Raw genomic sequence first — 21043 nt, 5'->3', positions numbered from 1 at the left:
AAAATAAAAAAAATAGCGGGGCCCCCATAAAAATTTGTAAGTGTCCGAAATCTTAAGAATGTCCTAAATAACAAAAATGTTGCAAGACCTTTGGATGCTATCCTATCGTTTATTGGTCACTGAACTATTTTTTATTGATTTTTAAAGTTGAAAAAATAGAAAAATAATATAAACTAACAACGAGGCCCCCAAAGAGATTTGTAGGTGTAAAAAATCTTTGGAATATCTTAAATTAATTTTAGAAAACATGTGAGGCGACTAGAATGACTCAAATTTTGACTTATAATGGAATCTTGTAAAAGTTCTCAAAATCGATTGGAAAACGTGGGAACTCACAGTTTTTGTGAAAATTTTGAAATTTTTAGGGGGGTGTAGTCAAACTTGGATTTGAGAATATTTTAATAGATTTTGATATGTGATGGATTTCATAGGATTATATAGACTTCTACAAAATCCTATAGATTTTGGAAGATTTGAGAAGATTTGAATGACAGATTTCTATAGATTTTGAAAGATTTTGTAACGTTGAATCTTAACCATCAAATAAATCAAATGGTGATAAATGTATCTAGGTCATAAATTTAATCAAATGAAGTTGTTCATGATCTGGAGCTGCATCCCTTGGAGCCGAACAAAAAGAAGTCAAGATTATCACATAAACCCAACTCCACAAAGATCCCCAGTGCACCCATTTCCAATCCTACTTCCTCCCTCACTTTATTCTTATCCCTTTCGTTGTCACCTTAATTATTCTTAATATTTATTAATGAAACGAATTCATTCATGGTACCAAAAAAAAAAAAGCATAAATAAGCAGACTTGAAGAAAGATTGTGACCCAACAACCAAAAAAAGCATAAATAAGCAGACATGAAGAAACGAATTCATTCGTTGTCACCTTATTCATTCATGAACCCATGCCGCACACATAGCAGCAATTAGCATGAGGGTCCAGCAACAACGAAAACATTGCGGACATGAAGAAAGATTGCGACCCAACAACAAATTGAAGAAAAAATTGCATAAAATGATGCAACCCAACAACAAAAAATGAAGAAAATATTGCAAAAATGAAGGAAGAAGATAAAGCAAAGAAAGTGGCTGACAATGAGAAGAAGATGAGTCGTTCAACTAGGATTTGAAATCCTATGGTGTGAGGTAGGATTCTATTTGGTCTTTGTTATATATACTTCCTCCTCTCAAATCCTATAAAATCCACAACTTAATGAAATCCTACAAAATCTTTAATTTTTGAATACATCTAGATTTGGATGGACTTTAAAACTGAATATTAAAATCTCCATTGACTACACCTAGATTTACATGGATTCTTAAAATCCATTAAAATCCATTAGTTGACTACACTAAGATTTTAAAATCTTTTAAAATCCTTTCAAATCCAAGTTTGACTACACCCCCCTTAATTTTAAGAAATATTTTGCGTGGGAATTAACAAAAATGTTGCAAGACTTTTGGATGTAATTTTATACTTTATTAGGTCCCAAAACTATTTTTCATTGATCTTTAAAGTTGAAAATAGAAAAAATAATGAAAGCTAATAGCGGGGCCCCCAAAGGGAATTATAGGTGTCCGAAATCTTCGGATTGTCCTAAATTAATTTTAGATAACATGTGGTGCGAGTAGAATGACTCTAATTTTAGCTCTACCGTTTATTAAATAGGTCACTGAACTATTTTTTATTGAATTTTAAAATTGAAAAAATAGAAAAATAATATAAACTAACAGTGAGGCCCCCAAATGGATTTGTAGGTGTTGAAAATCTTTGGAATATCTTAAATTAATTTTAGAAAACATGTGGGGCAACTAGAATGACTCAAATTTTGACTATAATGAATCTTGTAAAAATTCTCAAAATCGATTGGCAAACGTGACACTCACAACTTTTGTAAAAAAATTGAAAATTTTAATTTTAGGAAATATTTTGTGTGGGAAATAACGAAAATGTTGCAAGACCTTTGGATGTAATTTTATCCTTTATTAGGTCCCAAAACTATTTTTCATTGATCTTTAAAGTTGAAAATAGAAAAAATAATGAAAGCTAATAGCGGTTCCCCCAAAGGGAATTATAGGTGTCTGAAATCTTCGGATTGTCCTAAATTAATTTTAGATAACATGTGGTTCGAGTAGAATGACTCTAATTTTAGCTTATAAAGAATGTTGTAAAAGTTCTCAAAATTGATTGGAAAACTGTGGGTTATAACTCACAGTTTTTGTGGAAAAATTAAAATTTTAGCTTTAGGAAATAGTTTGCGTTGGAGTTAAGGACAATATTGTAAGACCTTTGAATGTGATCCTAATGTTTATTAGGTCTCGAAACTTTTTTTTTTTTTTAATTTTTAAGGTTCAAAATAGAAAAATATCTTTAAATTTAGGTTTTAAATCGTTGATTTCAAGTGTTTAAATATGAATTATAATAGATTTTGCACGAAAAAATATATTTTGAAGAACATGAATACGATAGTTTGTTGTTATGGTAAGAAAAATTAAACAAACATTAACAAAAAAAAAAAAAAAAAAAAAAAAACTGAAATAGAAAAAAAAATTGAAAAAAAGGACGATCGATATGATGCTAGCGATTAAGTTGATAAATTTGTAGCGAATTCCTTGACTCCAAAGTCGCTAAATTCGTAGCGACTTCCCCCTCTCCGAAGTACCGATCATATCCTTTTCTTTCTTTTTTCCTCCTTTTTTTTTTCTTTTTTCATTGAATTTTTTTTCTTCCTAGGTTACTTTATTAAGATTTGGTTTTTTAGCCAAAATGGTCCCTGAGATTTGCATAATACATCAATTTGGTTTTTGAGATTGAAATCAATAGAAATGGTCATTGAGATTGTCCACCATCCATTATTTTGGTCTTTCCGTTGAAAACTCCGTTAAGTGTCCCGGAACTCTTGGCCGAAAGTTTGGGCAATTTTCAAAGCTTCGTAACTCAATCATTTCTTAACCAAATTCGACCCATAATATATCAAAATGAAGATAAGAAAGTGTAGAACATTGTACCTATTTGGAATCCAATGGTTGCCGGAGATGGCCGGAAAATAGACTGAAAGGTGACTGGAAGGCCTAAGGCCGCCATCAGGAAGGCTTAAGGTGCATTAGAAGCAGTGGAGGCCCATGAGGTTTCTGGTTTAGAGGCAAGTGAATATAACACCTTGAGTTCGGTGCGTTTCAAAGCTCGATGCATTCAAATGTTTTTCCTTTGCCACAAGGCGACGGAGAAATGTTTAAACAATGTTTTGGTATAATGACCTGATAGATGTCCGATGTGGGAATTGGTTTCCCTTGTGACCCCATGTGAGGCCCTTGTGACTCCATGTGAGGCCACTTGTGAGGGGGCGTGTTGGAGAATAGAATCTCACGTCGAACATATGACAAAAATATATACAGTTAGAGATTCCACCACTAACATTACCGATGCCTTTTATGATACAACCTAACACCTAGCAATAGGTAGTTTTTTTGTTTAGTACATTGATATTTTTACACTAGGGGGATGGGGAGTTTGGCTAAGCCACATAATGGGCAACATAATTTGGTATCGAATTCGCCATTAGGACAATAAAGGTAATGTTGGTAGTGGACCATATTGGGCCTGTCACTTTACACATGCAAGTAATCTCTCCGATACCTTGTTAAGATTTCAGAGTCGGCCGACAGTTCACAACTAATAATTTATAAGTAGTAATATATTATATCAAATTTTTTTGTTGTGGGATTTATATTTTCTCAATCTCTCTCTGTCCTACTCCTACCAAACATAATATGCAAGAAACAAATGGGTCAAAGACAGTTTGTTGAAATTTATGGATATGCTTGGAAGGATTAGGTTTACATGACAAACAACTTCATCGACCTAAGCTTGTGTCCAAACTGTGACAGATGCATGTTGTATTGACTAATGCACACCTCACGCGTGGAGTTGGCAAGAATGTAAACTGTACAAATACAAGATAATATGTTGGGAAAATTTTGGTGCACAAAACACAGAAAAATCGAACGTACGGAAAAGAAGAAGTTCAAGAAAAAATTCAAATCCCCAACAATCAGTATGGACATAGTCAGACACACTCAGATTGCTTTTTCACTTTAGACTTCAAATCACGACAGAAGAGTGAAGACCCTCACTTTTGTCCCCCTCCTTTGTTCACGTATCCCAAACCTTTAAACATTCCCAAGCACCCCTTTTCCTTCCTATATTAATTTAGGCGAGAAAAAGTTTATGTTAGCATGAAATGGATATATCACATTCATAGTCACATGTTGCTTGTATTATAAAGAAAATGAGAGACATTTGTTTTATACGTATTCTCTTGCATATGAGTTTGAATCTCCATTTCGTTGAAAGTAGTTTAGAATATTGCTATGCCACCAAAAAAAAAATTTGTTGAACCTTCATTTGTTGTACTCAATGGAATCCAGAAGTTGAATCATAGCCGCCCTTAGCAAATTTTCCTTCCACAAGAGTTCAAAATCCCATTTCACTTGGGATTTGTTTTGGAACTTTATACATCTCTCACTTAGGATGTCAATCTCCGTTTTATAGAAAGTCTTGCCTGCAAATTCATCACTTGCTTCTCCCACAAGGGGACCTGTTGAAATTGACAATGGGCACCCGTAAAACACCGTTCGTTTTTTAAACACTTCTCCATAGCTCTTGACCCTAACCCACTTATTGTTTGACCGATCAAAATTGAAGAGCATGCCACCAATATGCACATACTTACCAGTAGCGTTTCCCGTCGGACTCTTCAACCAAGTAAGATTTAGAGGGTGAGTCCCACTCTTGTCTTTGCAGCGACGTCTTTAGGAAGGGGAACAAGTCCATCGTCTCCCAGACTTGAAGTTCGGTAGTGAACGCACCCAAATAACTTGATCGAAAATTACAAAGTAAGATTCCATCAAAATATACCAGATCATATATTTCAGAGATTATTAGGTATGGAGATAGTACTCCATGTTCGATTCCTGAGGTTGCATGATCTTATGCTGTCATCGCATCCAAATACGACATAAACATGACAACCATCAGGAGAAGTTGGAACCTTCGTGAATGTGGCAGCATGTTCATAGATCCCACATTTCAACTCCAATGGTGGCAGTTCTATAATCTTATTACAGAAAGGACTATAGAAAAAGAAGATACATGAATGCTCTGTACTTTTCTTAGAGTGAAGCAACCAACCCTTTTTCGAAGCACAAACTTTCGCACCAACGAACAATTCTCTCGCTTCTTCTCTTATGATTTGTCCGACGGAGTAGGTTTGTTTTGCCACTAAATCAGAGAGCTCCAGTATGCTTATGATTTTTCCTTCATGCTTAAACCAAGCATAGTTCATGCACCATGGCATATCATTTACAGGTCGACCGAGAACCCCATCTAGATCAGCTTGCCGCCAACTCTTACATACCACACCGAAGCGAACCAGGTCGAAAAAGGAGAGACGTTGAGCCACTAGGCATAAGAGTTCAATGCGAAGATCAGACCATGAACGCTTTGTCATGATATATCTATGTCTTTCTATAATGAGTTCATATGAGGAGTGTGGAGGAGCAGTACTTCGATAGATATAGGCCGGGTTCCATTACTTTCTAGGTCTAAATTTCCAATCAAAGATCTCGGCGATCTTCATTACTTTCTAGGTCTGGAAGTTCAGAAATCCACCTCAGGAGCCTTCATTCATCAATCCAAATACATATTGGATCTTCTCAAGCGTACCAAAATGGATGGGGCAAAGCCATGTGCCACTCCCCTTAGTTCTGTCAAGCTTGATCACACTGGTTCCTTGTTGTCGAATCCCGAGGACTATCGCTCTATTGTTGGCGCCCTTCAATATCTTACATGGACCCGGCCTGATTTATCCTTTGCGGTTAATTTGGTGTGTCAGTTCATGCACTCTCCCCGGGAGCCTCACTTTCAAGCCGTGAAACGCATCCTCCGGTATCTAAAAGGGACACTTGGATTTGGCTTATGGTTTCCCAAAACCACATCTCCCCTACTTCTAAACGCCTACTCCGATGCTGACTGGGCAGGATGTTCGTGGGATAGACGTTCCACTGGTGGCTTTTGCATCTTTCTTGGTCCTTGTCTAGTTAGTTGGAGTGCAAAGAAACAGCACACAGTTGCCCGATCCTCTACCGAAGCTGAGTACCGCTCCCTTGCACATACCGCTGCTGAGATCACTTGGATCTGTCAACTCTTCTCTGATATTGGATTCAAATTGTCCTCCTTGCCACAAATTTGGTGTGACAATGTTTCTGCAATTGCCTTGGCTTCAAATCCGGTTTTTCATGCTCGAACAAAGCATGTTGAAATCGATTATCATTACATCTGTGAGCTTGTTTTGGCTAAGCTTCTTACTGTCAAATTTATTTGCAGTGCGGATCAATTAGCGGATATTCACACCAAATCTCTGCCAAGACCACGTTTTCTTCATCTTCGATCCAAGCTTTCACTTCAACCTTCTCCGTTCAGCTTGAGGGGGTGTGAAGAGCAAGTTACCATTGTAAAACATTAGTGTTAGTCAAGTTAGTTAGTTGTTAGAATAGTTACAAATAGTTACCACTGTAACTATTCTCTTTACCTGTGTAAATCTAGTTTATATAAATACCTCAGTGTAACTAATTATAAAAGTAATGAAATCATTTCTCAATAGTATACATAATCCTCTTTTGGGATCCAATCCCTCCTAGGGTTAGGAGTGTGTTACTAGTCCTTGTCGCTTTAGTATTCTTATAGCGTAAGTAATCTTCCCTTGTAATTGAAGGCTAATCGAGCGGGATTTGGATCTTTCCTATTTCCATCTTGTAATTGGTTTGCCAACCACCGCGCCTTCTCTGATCCAATTGTAGCCAATATTCTTTTAACACCATAGGTGCTGTCATCTGGCTGTTGTTTATAGATATAGGAGAAAGCACGGCAAAATAAAGAGATCAAAATATATAAACGTAAGTTCAGACTCCTGGGCTAAAAACCTCAAAATTCATTCTGATGGAAACATGTGCAATAATATATAGAATTCGTTTAGGTTGACGAATTTCTGACCACCGTCTCGTTCTTACCAGACTTCTTTGTTAACCCGGTTAGATTGCCTACGTACCATGTGCTCTAGCGCAAGGACCAAACCTACGTAGTTCTGTAGAACCAAACTATAGGGAGAGATTTGTGTGAAGAGTGCGAGGGAGAAATTCCTCTAGGAATTTTGGCTATGAGGGTTTGGAATGGCTGCTGTACGTAATGTTTAAACTCTCTCCGTAAGACCACTATTTAGCTAGGGTTAGAGTGAAAACTTGGAGGCGAAACCTAGCCTACTAAGCCAAGCATATTCCATAAGAGAATATCTATTAATAACAATAAAAGGTATTACCAAGAGATATTAGCATAATCCATCTCTACATTTGGGTGGAGTAATTTTAATTAATAATTGCATTAAATAAAAGGGAGTTTTAATGAAAAGGGTTTGGGCCAACAAATATTTAATAAAAAATCATTCCAAAATGTTATTTAACCAAAAGGGCTCAAAATTTAATAAAAAATCATCCAAAACTATTGTCCACAGGTCAAACTTACAAGCCCAATCCACTACAAATCTACACTTCTGTAAATACTCCTAAATGATTTGATATTGTCTTGACTCTTCACCAATCTCAACCCAACGCGGAACCGCCATAATAATTCCCTGTCTTCATATCAAATCGAATTCCCCCATTTCAAAAACAACCAAATCAAAGTTCAAATCAAAGTTGAAAAATGAAGCATTCATTGAAACAAAGCCGCCGAAACAAGTTCAAAGAAGTTTAATGGCAGAAACCAGCGAAAAAGTGTCTGGAAAAAAAAACCAAAAACATAAAACTGTTTCTGGATTACCCAAAACATAACACTGTTTCTGAAAAAAAATTAGATACAGTGTTTGTTTTGTCTGTGCACAAACAAACACTGTATCTGGAAAGAAAATAACCAAAATCCAGAAATAGTGATTTAAATTCTAGAAACAGTGACTTAGTTTCAGAAACAGTCTATGTTTTAACCTTTGAATGTTTCTTTTCTTTCATGCATCGGTTGATTATATTTAGGAAACATGATGCTTATTTTTCTTTGAATCCAAATATAGTGATTTTCACTATTTCTTTTCTAGCTTACATTTAAGAAACAATGTGTCTATTTCATTTGGATCCAGAAATAGTGACTTAGATTCCAGAAACAATTTATTTTTTACAGTCCAGAAACAGTGACCCGTCGTTATTATTGAATAGCATGCATATCTCAAATTTATTTTCTGGAGAAACAAAACATGAACTCCACTAACGATGAAAAATTGAAAAACAGCACCTCGAATACACTATGAATAATAACGACGATCACATTTCAACGAAATAATACAAAATATAAATTAAATAGCATGGGGATCTATATATTTAACCTTTAAAATTTAAGTGGAAAAGGATCCTGCGGGATTCATTTTCCTGAGAATTCTAGAGATCTCGTGATTCTGACCGTTTATCGTACATTATGCGATCAGAAATTATTTCAAAATTTAAAATTTAAAATTAAATATAAATAGTATTTAACGAAAAATAATCACACGATATACGATAAACGGTCATGATCATATAATCCTAACATCGTCAGGAAAATGATCCGATTATGATCCTTTTCCGATTTAAGTTGGCGTAGAAGAGGTTGACTTGAAGTTCATACTGTACTATGAATGACTGACTGAACACGTGTACTGTGGATGGATTCACTCCAATTTATCAGTAAAAATTAATAAAATAATAACACCAGATGAAATCTTAGCTAACAAAAAAAGCAATAGCATGATTAGTGAATGAGATAAGATCAACGCTTGGAAGAGGAAGAGGAAGAGGAAGATGGAACTGCAGTAACATCATCATCATCATTATCAAGGTGTAGTTTTTCGCCTGAGTCTTCCATTCTAAGAGATTGAGCTCGCTCGCTCTCTGTTTTCAGTGATTAAATGGGGCTGAGCAGATTTGGAGGACTGGTCAAACGGCTTGGAGTTGCCAGGAGAAGGCCATTTGCAACCTCCTCTTCCTCTTCCTCCTCCTCCTCCACCGCCGCCGGTGATGGAACGATTGTTCGTGGCACTGGTAGCAAATCATTGAACCTCTACTCTGCCATCAACCAAGCGCTCCACATCGCCTTGGAAACTGATCCTCGGTCAGCACTTTCCTTCTTCAATTCTACCTGTTGTATCTGCTTGCTTGCTTCATAATTTGGACTGAATTCGATCTGCGGTGTTTTTAATCGTTTTCTGAATTGGCTTTGCTCTGCATTCATTCAACTATTCTCGTTAATTGAATCGTATGTGATTGTGATGTGATCTTATCTCTTAGATCAGATGGTTATTTTGCTTTCGGTCTATCGACTCCACTGTAAACAATTGTATATCATCATCCACGAGTTTTGCAACTTCGACTGACTTTGCTGAAAAATATCAAATTCGGTAAAATTCACCGCTTGAATTTTACAGATGTTCATGCGAGATTTCGATGCACCAGTGTTATTTTGGATCGATCAGTTACCTCATTGTTCTTGTGCGCCGCCTAGCCTAGCATATGGGTTAATCACTTGACTCATTGTTTTCATTTCACTCTCAGTTCTTATGTATTTGGAGAAGATGTGAGCTTTGGTGGGGTCTTCCGCTGCACAACAGGCTTAGCTGATCGCTTCGGTAAACAAAGGGTTTTTAATACCCCTCTTTGTGAACAGGTACCCGGCGGGCTTTATGTCTTCCGTTGTACCAAATTACCATGTATCCCTCCCTTCCACTTTGTTAAATATGTCTTCTGTCAACTTGATAACCTCCCTTATTGTCCTTACACCCAGGGCATTGTAGGATTTGGCATTGGTCTAGCAGCTATGGTAAGTATGAAGGTTTAGTCTTACACGTGACCTTTACAATCATACGTACCTCCATTCAAATTTTACCTTCAGTTCTTTATCTTATCTTATAGGCACGAACCTCACTACATTTGTTTTCATCTGACTTGATAGGGTAATCGAGCTGTAGCAGAAATCCAATTCGCAGATTATATTTTTCCAGCTTTTGATCAGGCATGCATCCCAATTCCTTTCAGTGCTGAGTTCAGTCATAGCCTCGTAGCCTCACAAATGAAAAATGATAATTAATTGGGTGAATCTCACCTTGTAGATTGTCAACGAAGCTGCAAAGTTCAGATACCGAAGTGGAAATCAATTTAATTGTGGAGGTGAAACTTCCTTTTCTTGATCGTGTGTGAACCGTACTTTTTTCTTCCCACATGTTATTTGCGCATTATGAGGTTTTTTTATTACTCACTAGGTTTAACAATAAGAGCCCCCTATGGAGCTGTCGGCCACGGTGGACATTATCACTCACAATCTCCTGAAGCTTTCTTCTGTCATGCCCCTGGTCTCAAAGTATGTTTTCTTCCATTCAATCACTTTGTAATTTTTGCCCCCACAAACCCTTGCCGCATTTTTGCGATCCTTTCTTTGAACGAGTACTAAAAACTTGATATCTAAAGAGTACTAAAAATTCATATAGGTGGTCATCCCTCGAAGTCCACTCCAAGCAAAAGGCTTATTGCTGTCGTGCATACGTGATCCAAATCCTGTTGTGTTTTTTGAACCAAAGGTAGGTTAATTTTGGTTACAGAATAAATTAATTTTCCATTAGCAAATAAAATTAATTTGACAAAAAATTTGATCTGAAATTTTACAAAAACAACCCGGGCTTCAGTGGTTATACAGATTATCAGTAGAAGAGGTTCCTGAGCATGATTACATGTTGCCTTTATCAGAGGCAGAGGTACACACTACCCCCCTAGTTCCATTGTAGTCCAAGTTTCTAATGTTTGAAAAAAGAACGAGACTTGCGGTCATGGTTTTGATATAATTGATGGAACTTCATACTTGAAAATTGGAACTGCGATACTCAGGTAATTCGAGAGGGCACTGATATAACGCTTGTTGGTTGGGGAGCTCAGTTATCTGTAATGGAACAGGCCTGTAAAGAAGCTGAAAAAGTAAGTTTTTTCCGACTGCTAGAAAATATTATTCCCTTTCTGCTCTGTGTAATCACTACATTTGATTTGGTGTTGTCTATTTTATGCGGCGAAGGTTTATGTAATTGTCAAGGATACAATTATCTCATCCTTACAGGTAAAATAAATGCTAAATAGTGTAGTGGGAATTTTCAGGATGGAATTTCTTGCGAACTGATAGACCTGCGAACTCTTTTACCGTGGGACAAGGATACAGTGGAGGCCTCTGTCAGAAAGACAGGAAGGCTTCTTGTAAGTATGGTATCTGTTTACAGAGGACACTTGATGAAAATCGGTTGGTGCACTCTTGGTGACGAATCGATTGCCCTTTTTTGTAGATAAGTCATGAAGCGCCAGTTACTGGAGGATTTGGTGCTGAAATATCCGCTTCAATTGTTGAACGCTGCTTCCTAAGGGTACTCTCGTGCCTTTATTTGTTCTATTTAGATGTTTCGGTGGTTAACTTTTGCTAAGGTCGTGGAGGCAGCTGATAACTTTATCTTTGAACTGTTGTGTAGTTAGAAGCACCTGTTGCAAGAGTCTGCGGTTTGGATACCCCCTTCCCTCTCATCTTCGAGCCCTTTTATATGCCCACCAAAAACAAGGTTAGTCATTCGAGATGTTTCCACCGTGGCTTTTGCTTTTGATACTGGCTCTGTGCTTATGTAAACCTTTCTCTCTCTTTCTTCCTCGGATGCAGATATTGGATGCAATCAAATCAACCGTAAATTTCTAGTGTAATGAGCCCATTATCATCTAATCTTGCACACGGTGGAGAGAGGAAATAAACGTTTCGGTTCTTCCTCAATCTAAACCAGTATCAATATGTAAAAAAAAAAAAACCAGCACAGAGAGAGAGAGATTTGTGTTAAAAACTACTTGTTTACTTTGCATTTTGTTAAAGGTAAGGTCACATTACTAAAATAAACAAAAGACAGAACCAAGAGTCTAAATTTATATTCATCGGCTACTCCAACAATGCACAATCTTCTTATCAACAATTCAACCCAGGCAATTTGCCCAATTTCCGCAGCATTCAGCCCCAAGAATATGACTTGTGCTTACCCAGAAACAGTCTGCCGTCAATTTGAAGATGAAACGACATTAGTTATAAAAGCATAATTGGTGTTTGTACAGGAAATTTGATTGGAGTTCATACTTCATACCAATGCTGATTTTTCCTGAATCCTGTAAGAACTGGGTAAATGTTCTCAAAGGCTTCATACGTCTCGGTTCTTGCCTGAATCATCGAAATGACAATGGTCTCCAGATGATGTACAAACATAATAAAATATAAAACCGAAAATTCAAACATCGAAAGAAGCATTGTGCAATTATCACCTTCGCTCCTGTCAGGACAATTTTTCCGGACACAAAGATGAGGAGCACAATCTTCGGTTGTTTCATTCGATATATCAAGCCTGGAAAAATTTCTGGTTCATACTGGCCACCACAACAGAAACGCTTTCAGATGATTAACTGGAAATTTTCAGGATTAGCAACACAAACAATTGTTTCCAGAAGAAATTCCCTACTAGACTAGATTAGGTAGAATGATGAAAAGTAGAAAGTAGAAACCGTTTTTGACAAACTTAAAATGCATTTCATTAGTCACCAAATGCGAGAGATGTATAGGCTGAAGTAAACTATTAACGTTACGTCCAGTAAATTTAGTTTTTATCAGGATTCCAGCACAAACCCTTCCCTGAAACTTTGGACCCTCAACAATAAGAAACCTCGTTCAAAGATACTCAGTTTTAATATGATTGCTAAAACAGACGCAAGGATGAAGCCAGAAAACTCACGCTGGAGAAAGCACAATGGGATACTACCAAGGCTTCAAGTCTTATGGGGAATTTTACATCACAAGAACCAACTATATTTTGGATTTTGAAATCCTGCACCACAAATTGAAGCCAGATTAAAAACTTAATAAGTGATAGTGCACAGCATAAAGCATGTGCGTGTTTGACAGAGAGAGAGAGAGTACTTTGAACTTAGCTGGAAAACCGAGTTTCTGGATGACACGAGCATACTGAAGAACAAAGAGGGTCATGTAAGATTGTGTAAATATGACATGTTACACCATATTTAAAATCTACCGAAGTGCTATTTGCATGTGTTAGAGCTGCATGGTTTAAACGAAAACACCAAAATGGCTTCTTCCTTTTTTGGATAAAACTTCAAACAGAAGGCAGAATATGGACAATGGGACATCCAAAACTACCCCCATATATAAATGTACATGGTAACTGTGGAAAGGAATAAGAATACCTTTCGTGCTGCCAATCTCGATTGTTCTTCACTCTTAGCTCCCGTACAAACCTATACCACAACAATAATGTGCCAGCATTAACATGAGTGTGAAGGACTAATTAGCATGATTTGAAAAGGGAAGAGAGATACATAAAATCGCAAAGAGACATAAAATTTATCAACTACAAAAGGGTAGAGAGGGAGAGGGAGAGGGAGACCATAAAAAAAACAAACCCTCATCTATTAATCATTTGAAATGATTAGAAATCAAAGAATAAGATGCAGAAATCTATAGAAGTCGATGAAAAACAGAAAAAGGGAGGGAAAAAGATCCTTGGTTGGAAATTGAGACTTACCATTTTACCGGATGCAAATATCAAGGCAGTGGTCTTCGGCTCTCTTATTCTCATGATCACAGCTGCAAAACGCTGCAAGGATACAACAGAATTGGTATGCAATATAAAGATGACTATGAAGTTTGAACAAGGAAAACCGATTTTGTATACATATATAAATAGATATTGTAGCAACTCTAGCATCTAAATATATAAAATTGGAACTGAATTGCGCTCCATCTAAACAGTAAAATCTGTTTTTACACAGACCTAGGGAACTAAAAACTACCCGAACTTTAATGCACTTGTTAAACAAAGGCTTCCGCAAAAGGGATCCATAGTATAAAAAATATTATAGCTCTTGAACAAAAGAAAGGTAAAAGAATGGAGGAGAAAGATAGCAGGGGAAGCTATGCTCGAAACATCACATGCCTTTGGGTTGTATTCAGAATTACGAGCTTTCAATGCAATGGCTTTAAGATCCAATTTGCAATCCAGATTGACAGTGGAGACAATATTCCTGAGAGCACAGATAACACCTTGTTAAGCAAAGGTACAAGCAAGTGTGGAGACAGAGAAAGATGAGTTAAATAGAGAAACGACGAACAACAGCCAAAATAAATTTGCAAATATATCGCAATCGGTCATTTAATCATGCACAGCCAACATAATTCAACATATTACTGGATGAGGACGCAGCAGAAACTGGCGGCTTGACTATATGACAAGTTACGATAACTGATTGCAAGTGAAAGCAAATAGCTTGTGTAAATTGAATTGTGAGAGTTTGATGAGGTGGAAAGAAACAACTCACTGGAGAGTAGGGACAATCCCAGAAGGGTGCTTGCTCAGATCTACTACTACTGGATGGCTTCCTTCTTCTGCCATTCCCTTTGTTTTATTGACTTGGTACTGATTGAGACCTTGCGCCTCCATTCTACATATTATACACAATCCATCACACAATCATACAAACTAAATCATACAAACTAAATTATACAAACCAACCAAGCCAGTTTGATACATATATCCAGCCATCCAGCCATCGCACATACACGCATTCTGGGATTTCGGGTATGATTCTTTAGTATCTTTTATTTTATTTTTATTTTTTATTTTTGGGGCAAAGATTCTCCATAATTATCGTTGAGTAACATGAAAAGGACGGATCATCTTCGAGATTTAAGTACGGGGAAAAAAGAAATCATATCAGGAGGATGGTTTTGTTTAAAGTTTAAAGTTTGAATAAAGAAATCGGACCTTTTGGTTGCAGAGATCCGACCGCGAGATCAATCGATAGATCGAGAAATAGAGGAGGAGGAGTTGGGTTAGAACTTGGGAGGAGGAGGAGTAGGAGAAGCGGGAAGATTTTGAATAGGTGTTCCGTTTTATACAAGAGATTTGTATTCCGAAGCTTAAAAAGAAGAGAGGAGGAGAGCGTCTTGTGTTGGTGTGGATCTGGAATGCATCTTTTACCCTAATACTTGTATATATGTAGTTCCCCGTAATGCCCTCTTGCCCACCCGCTTTTTTCAACCAGCTACGAGGGCCATTATTGGAATCTCATCTGGCATTGCTTCGATGACATGGTCCGTTCGTCAAGGCCTTATAGAAATCTGCCACGTTCCTTTTCTGTTTTTGTTTCCTTTGGTCGGTCAGTGCGTGCAAATTCACCGCCATATTACGCTTCGGTTTCTGCTTCGGATTCGGATTCGGATTCGGATCCGGATCCAATTGTTATATTTTGGTGTGAGAGTGTTTATCCCAAGGGGAATAATGGGCCGATAAATGCACGAACAGGCAGCTAAAGGATTGCTCAGGCCCAATGCACGGGAGACCAAAGCTCTATCCCAAAGAAATGGTGTAGACTGTAGAGTAGGGATCCAAAGAATCCGGTGATTAATCCGCATGTGTGCAATCAACAAAGTATAAATCAATCCACTCCAATCCAATCCAAAATATACGAGGACACGAAAAAAATGTTTAAAATAAAGATTTGAGGTCAAGCACTACACCTGTAAACAGGTCGAATTCGAATCGGATTAATATTAATTCGACACACCCCGACCCGAAATGTCCACTAGGACTCCGAATCGAGCTGTGCTGGCCGACACCTGGAAGGTGACGAAGCCATAAAGTGTGATGATGTGGAAAACTGTGAATAAATTTAAACTTAAGAGTGCCTAAATACAAGAGTGCACCGGTGAGCGGGAATGAACTCACTTCACACGTGACGTTAGAGCATAAGCAAGAACATAAGAGTGAATTAAGAATCGTACCCTCGAAATAATCTCCAATACTAAGAATCGCCACGAATCTTCGACAATAAGAAAGCTCATCTAATAAGACCTGGAGGATGAAGACAAGACAAAGGTGAGTGGTGATGAGTAGATTTTATATTATATATTTTACCCTAATCTTAGTATATTTTGGTTAATATTTTGAAAGAATTTTGATACTTTGAATTATATTTTCAATATAGGACTTTCGACTTCCTCCGGAGTAAAACAGGACCAAATGGACGAATTTTGGAGTAATTCCAGTTGAATGACGTTTGTGAGTCACTTAGCTTGATCGTATCAAAATTTGGGATTTTTCCACCAAGTGGCCCTGTAAATAAAATTTTAATAAAACCCATATAAAACATTATAATCCCTCGCTACAACATTTGTATAATTTCTAGAAAATATCATAAATATACCACAATACATCATCTTGTCAGCAATATCAAATAATCATGTGATTAATAACTCATACTAGTAAGCAAGTCGGAGTCACCTATGGTGACCTGTACGACTTACCCATATCTCATCACATATACTAGTTCATCACATATGCTAGCTTATCGTATATTCATCACATATGCTAGCTCATCACATATCCATCACATATGCTAGCTCATCACATATTCATCGCATATGCTAGCTCATCACATATTCATCACATATGTTAGCTTATAAGTCGGAGTCACCTCTAGTGACCTATACGACTTATCCATATCTCTTCATATATCTCATTAATCATTGCTAGCATATAAATATGTACGACATATTCGTATCTCATCGCATATGCAATTGATATGTCAGCCGGATCCACCTCTTGTGGCCTGTACGTCTAAGTCAATAGCTCTTATCTCAATCTAGCCAGAGTCAGCTCTTTTCTGAGAAGTCTGAATTTTAGTTTAAATAGGAAACCTTTTATTTTCTGTTTTATTATTTTATTATGTTTCCTATAGTTTTATTCTAAGACCTTTTACTAGGAGGATTTTAATTAGAGTAGTATAAATAAGGCTTGTTAGCCATTAGGGTTTACTACGCAACATTGGGGAGGAAAAAACGCACACACTACTCTAAAGGGGTTTTCAAGTTTATTTTCTAGGTGTTTTCTATTTTTTTTTTCTATTTCAATAAAATTCCTTTTGTTTTATGGTTGTTTGTAACTAATTTTTCATTTGCTAGGGCGATACCTTGAGCCTTAGCATGAATATGTAATTTTTTTAATTGCTTATGATATTATGCATGCATGCATGCTTTGAATTATTAATCATCGTGTTTTAAACTGTCTCTATATCTTAGTGCTTAGCTACCATTAGTATGTTTAATAAGTAATTGGATGCAATTCGGTTGGAATGCCACCAGGGAATTGAGTATTGCTTCTTGTGATTGATAATTGTAATTTCACCTAGGCAAATGCCACGTCTTAAGGGTTGCATGGTTTTTCAAAGGGTTTTCACAAAGCGTAATGAGTCATGCATGTTTATATTTAATCTGAATGCCACAGATGACACACCCCGTCCCAAATGAGGGCATGCTGACCGTCACATGAGAGTGACGTAACCATTTACACAGTTCGGAAGCTTTAAAGATACAATTACTAAGATGTAACACCCAAGGGTGAGTCCTACTTTTGTGAATTCTGTCAGAACACCGTTGGATTCCTCGTGGCCACCAAAGCTCTGTTATCTTGAACTTGGAGGGGCGCAAAACAAAGTTGAGTAGGTCAGTAAAACAAAGTTTTTCGAAAATCATCTCATTATCAAAACGTTAACCTCTCGCTGTAAAACCCGTATACTTTCCTAGAAATATGTAACACGTATACTTGTCTCAAAACTCAGAAGTAGTGATATGTGAATTATATGCCATGCCAAAAATATATATCTCATCAAATCATATAAGTAACTCATGCAAAATAATATGTCAACCAGATCCACCTATAGTGGCATGTATGGCTGAATCTATATCTCATAATCAATCTTATCTAGCCGGAGTCATCGCAAGTGATCTGTACGGCACTACACTGCACACGAGTCGGAACCCCTGAAAAAGTCTGTGCGACTGAACTGGGTGAAATATAGTTATGCTCATGCTATCCTCTCCTGATAGCTATGCGATAAATCGCTAGTCACCTACGAGTCGGAACCACCTCTAATGGTCTATACGACATGTTGGAATCACCTCTAATGGTCTGTACGACATGCACCTAAATTGGATCCAATTGTGAGCATATGGTGCGGGGGTGACTATATATACAGGCCTCAATCATCTCTACTAAATCACGATCACCAGTGTGCAGGTTTATGAGCTTTCAATCATATCAACTCAACAATTACATAATTTAAATTATGAACTTACCTGACACTTACCTGTGCGTCCGCAGCACCAATCATGCATGTATGCAATTACTAATGCATAAATAATTAGGCATATATTTTGCATGGTATTTCATATCGCATTTCATCTCACATTTCACTTAAATTGATTTCCTGGGACAAATCTAATTTATATAGGTATATACGGAAAACAAAACTGCCCACTCAACTGGAGTTCACCCTACAACTCCCTAGCAGAACACATCAAGGCGTCATGACGATCGGTGCCTAGAACAAACATCAAATCAAACCTCAGAAATCGTATTGATAGAATATATAACTTATATAAAACATGTCACTACGTAGTTCGATTCGGAAGATCTGCAACTCATATTTCCAATCCATAACTTCCAGAGGTCCACAATATATCTCTAGAACAACATCCTAAAATTTCATTACCATCCAACGGTCGGATCTCCGTCAATTGTCAAAACCAAGTGACAGTTAACATTCTATTTTATGAACTTACAACTCCAATTTCGGAAGATCCGGTAATTGGATTCCCAATCCGTAAGTTCCTATAATCCAAAAATATTACGTATTACAACGTAACAAAGTTTGGTGAAGATCCAACGGTCGGATCGTCAATTCACATTTTCACCTAACCACGAATCGTAACGAACTTAGGTTCAATTACTCAATTTACGTCAATCCATTATCAAAACTGAACCTAGAACATTAAACACATGCTAAGAATGATATTGGCGGGCCACTGGCCACGCGCCACCGCACGGGCCGCCGCAGGTGGCGGTCGGCCGTTCCGGCTCGCCGGAAAATCCAACTATCTCCAAAAATTACCAAAATTTACAGAAATGAAGATCTCAATGAGTAAAGTAAACTTTATACCTGAGGCCAAGGCCAATTTGTCCTGGAAATGCTCCAATTCCATCAAACCCGTGAAGAACCCTAGAAATGGGTGTTTTCAATTCGACCTCCAAAACCACTTCGATGCTCGAACTAATGTTTGGGCTTTGTTCCAGGTCATAAGGGAATGCTAATGGTGTTAGTAATTGAAAGAAAACATTTCAAGATTTGAAGAATTTGTACACTAAGCCACCGCACACACCGTACGGTTTCAACCAATTTCAAGGCCAAATTCTTTGATTTTTGGGGTGTAATAGGAAGATGGAAGATCATAGAGGGTTTTCCAAGTGACGGTTTGAAGTAACTCACCGGAAAAGTGAAGAAATTTCGACGGAAATGGGTGGAAAACCCACTGGGTCGCGCGGGTCATGGGTTGAAAACCCATTTCTGTTCTTCTTCCTCCGCTTCTCGCCCTCTCTCCTTTCCTCATTTCCCCTTCTCTGATTGGTCTAGCCCATCTCTTTCCTCTCCCCATTCGGCCTCTTCTTCTTCTTCTCTGATTGGGCAAGTTGCTCGTGAGTTCCCAAAAACAAAACCATGAGGGAATGGTAAGCCCAAAGCGAACAATATCGTGCTACGGTGGTGGAGATGGCCCGGGAAGTGGTCCGCCCCTGGCCGGGATGTGACAACAGATGGATTGCATGTTTGATATATGTTCTAGCTTGAATGCCACAAGTAGAATATGCATAAGGAAAACCTAACCTTCAAAGTTGCATGTGTAATTTATAAGTAATTGATAAATTTACATAGGATTGTTAAGGGGATGGCAGAACCCAGGCTTTTACAATTTGGTTTTCAAAACGTTTTCCTTTGTTTTCTTTACTTTGCTAATTTCTTTAATTGTTTTAATTTAAAATTCGTTTTTAATCTTCTAGGTCATAAAATCAACTTTTTTCAATCTTTGTTTTAAATAATTAATTAAGATTTGGTATTTACATAAATTATTCAAACAATCCCTGTGGAAAATGACATTGCTTAAGCTGCTATAACCTTGTACTCTTGCAAGCATTTTTATCCCTACTTTTGCAGGTGGTAAAAATCCCTATCAGTCACAAGCATTAATAGGATTCGCAGTAGCCACTGAAATCATATTAAGTGATGATATTGAGCCCCGCTCTGTTGATGAGTGCAAACAGAGACAAGATTGGCCTAAGTGGAAAGATGCAATCCAGGCAGAATTAAATTCCTTGGAAAAACGAAGTGTTTTTGGACCAGTAGTCCAAACCCCGCCTGATGTAAACCCCGTGGGTTACAAATGGGTATTCACAAGGAAACGCAATGAGAAAAACGAGATTGCTAGATACAAAGCACGACTCGTTGCACAAGGCTTTTCACAAAGACTTGGAATTGATTATGAGGACACATACTATCCTGTAATGGATGCAATTACGTTCCGTTACTTAATAAGTTTAGTGGTTTCAGAAAAGCTTGACATGCGACTTATGGATGTCATCACTGCGTATCTATATGGAGAATTAGATACTGACATATACATGAAAGTCCCAGAAGGACCTAAGTTGCCTAAAACAAGTAACAAACCACGAGGTATGCTCTCGATCAAATTAAGGCGATCATTGTATAGGCTGAAACAATCTGGACGAATGTGGTATAATCGTCTCAGTGAGTATTTGATCAAAGAAGGGTATATTAACAATGTAATTTGCCCTTGTGTGTTCATTAAGAAATCCAACTCTGGATTTGCTATAGTGGCAGTATATGTTGATGATATGAACCTAGTTAGAACTCCTGAAGAGCTCCATAAAACTGCTGAATATCTGAAAAGCGAATTTGAAATGAAAGACCTTGGAAAAACAAAATATTGTCTCGGCCTGCAGATCGAGCAACGTGCTAGTGGAATTTTGGTCCACCAATCA

The 21043-nt window shown here is 37.5% G+C and overlaps 3 protein-coding genes across 3 annotated transcripts; 1 reads left to right on the top strand and 2 right to left on the bottom strand.

The window, feature by feature from the left end:
• Positions 1 to 4942: 4942 nt before the first annotated feature.
• Positions 4943 to 5521, bottom strand: LOC103422565 (F-box protein At4g12382-like). The gene has a single exon (XM_008360626.1). The coding sequence runs from the start codon at positions 5519 to 5521 to the stop codon at positions 4943 to 4945; it is 579 nt and encodes a 192-aa protein (XP_008358848.1).
• A 3168-nt stretch (positions 5522 to 8689) lies between these two features.
• Positions 8690 to 12029, top strand: LOC103446967 (2-oxoisovalerate dehydrogenase subunit beta 1, mitochondrial). The gene is made up of 13 exons (XM_008386133.4): positions 8690 to 9198; positions 9639 to 9750; positions 9868 to 9903; positions 10036 to 10095; positions 10193 to 10250; positions 10343 to 10440; positions 10568 to 10657; positions 10763 to 10831; positions 10962 to 11048; positions 11223 to 11318; positions 11405 to 11482; positions 11585 to 11671; positions 11767 to 12029. The coding sequence occupies exons 1-13, from the start codon at positions 8996 to 8998 to the stop codon at positions 11800 to 11802; spliced, it is 1110 nt and encodes a 369-aa protein (XP_008384355.2). The 5' UTR covers positions 8690 to 8995; the 3' UTR covers positions 11803 to 12029.
• Positions 11929 to 15134, bottom strand: LOC103429774 (TATA-box-binding protein). The gene is made up of 10 exons (XM_008367905.4): positions 14918 to 15134; positions 14472 to 14594; positions 14090 to 14177; positions 13679 to 13750; positions 13341 to 13391; positions 13057 to 13101; positions 12872 to 12964; positions 12408 to 12509; positions 12233 to 12306; positions 11929 to 12142 (listed from the first exon to the last, which is right to left on the bottom strand). Coding segments are annotated over exons 2-10 (648 nt in total). The 5' UTR covers position 14594; positions 14918 to 15134; the 3' UTR covers positions 11929 to 12141.
• Positions 15135 to 21043: the final 5909 nt, after the last annotated feature.

Source organism: Malus domestica, chromosome 11 (genome assembly GCF_042453785.1).
Source record: "Malus domestica chromosome 11, GDT2T_hap1".
Lineage (NCBI taxonomy): Eukaryota > Viridiplantae > Streptophyta > Magnoliopsida > Rosales > Rosaceae > Malus > Malus domestica.
The sequence above is the reverse complement of the archived record's forward strand: the minus strand, read 5'-3'. Positions and strand labels throughout refer to the sequence as shown.

Bases quoted from the DNA above. Each gene is read 5' to 3' on its own strand.
- LOC103422565 (XM_008360626.1), bottom strand. From the start codon at position 5,521: ATGACAAAGCGTTCATGGTCTGATCTTCGCATTGAACTCTTATGCCTA.
- LOC103446967 (XM_008386133.4), top strand. From the start codon at position 8,996: ATGGGGCTGAGCAGATTTGGAGGACTGGTCAAACGGCTTGGAGTTGCC. The intron at 9,199-9,638 runs GTCAGCACTTTC...TTTCACTCTCAG, and splicing joins GCCTTGGAAACTGATCCTCG to TTCTTATGTATTTGGAGAAG. The intron at 9,904-10,035 runs GTAAGTATGAAG...CTGACTTGATAG, and splicing joins GCATTGGTCTAGCAGCTATG to GGTAATCGAGCTGTAGCAGA.
- LOC103429774 (XM_008367905.4), bottom strand. From the start codon at position 14,593: ATGGAGGCGCAAGGTCTCAATCAGTACCAAGTCAATAAAACAAAGGGA. The intron at 13,751-14,089 runs GCATGTGATGTT...GTATCCTTGCAG, and splicing joins ATTCTGAATACAACCCAAAG to CGTTTTGCAGCTGTGATCAT. The intron at 12,510-12,871 runs GTGAGTTTTCTG...TGTGGTGGCCAG, and splicing joins CCCATTGTGCTTTCTCCAGC to TATGAACCAGAAATTTTTCC.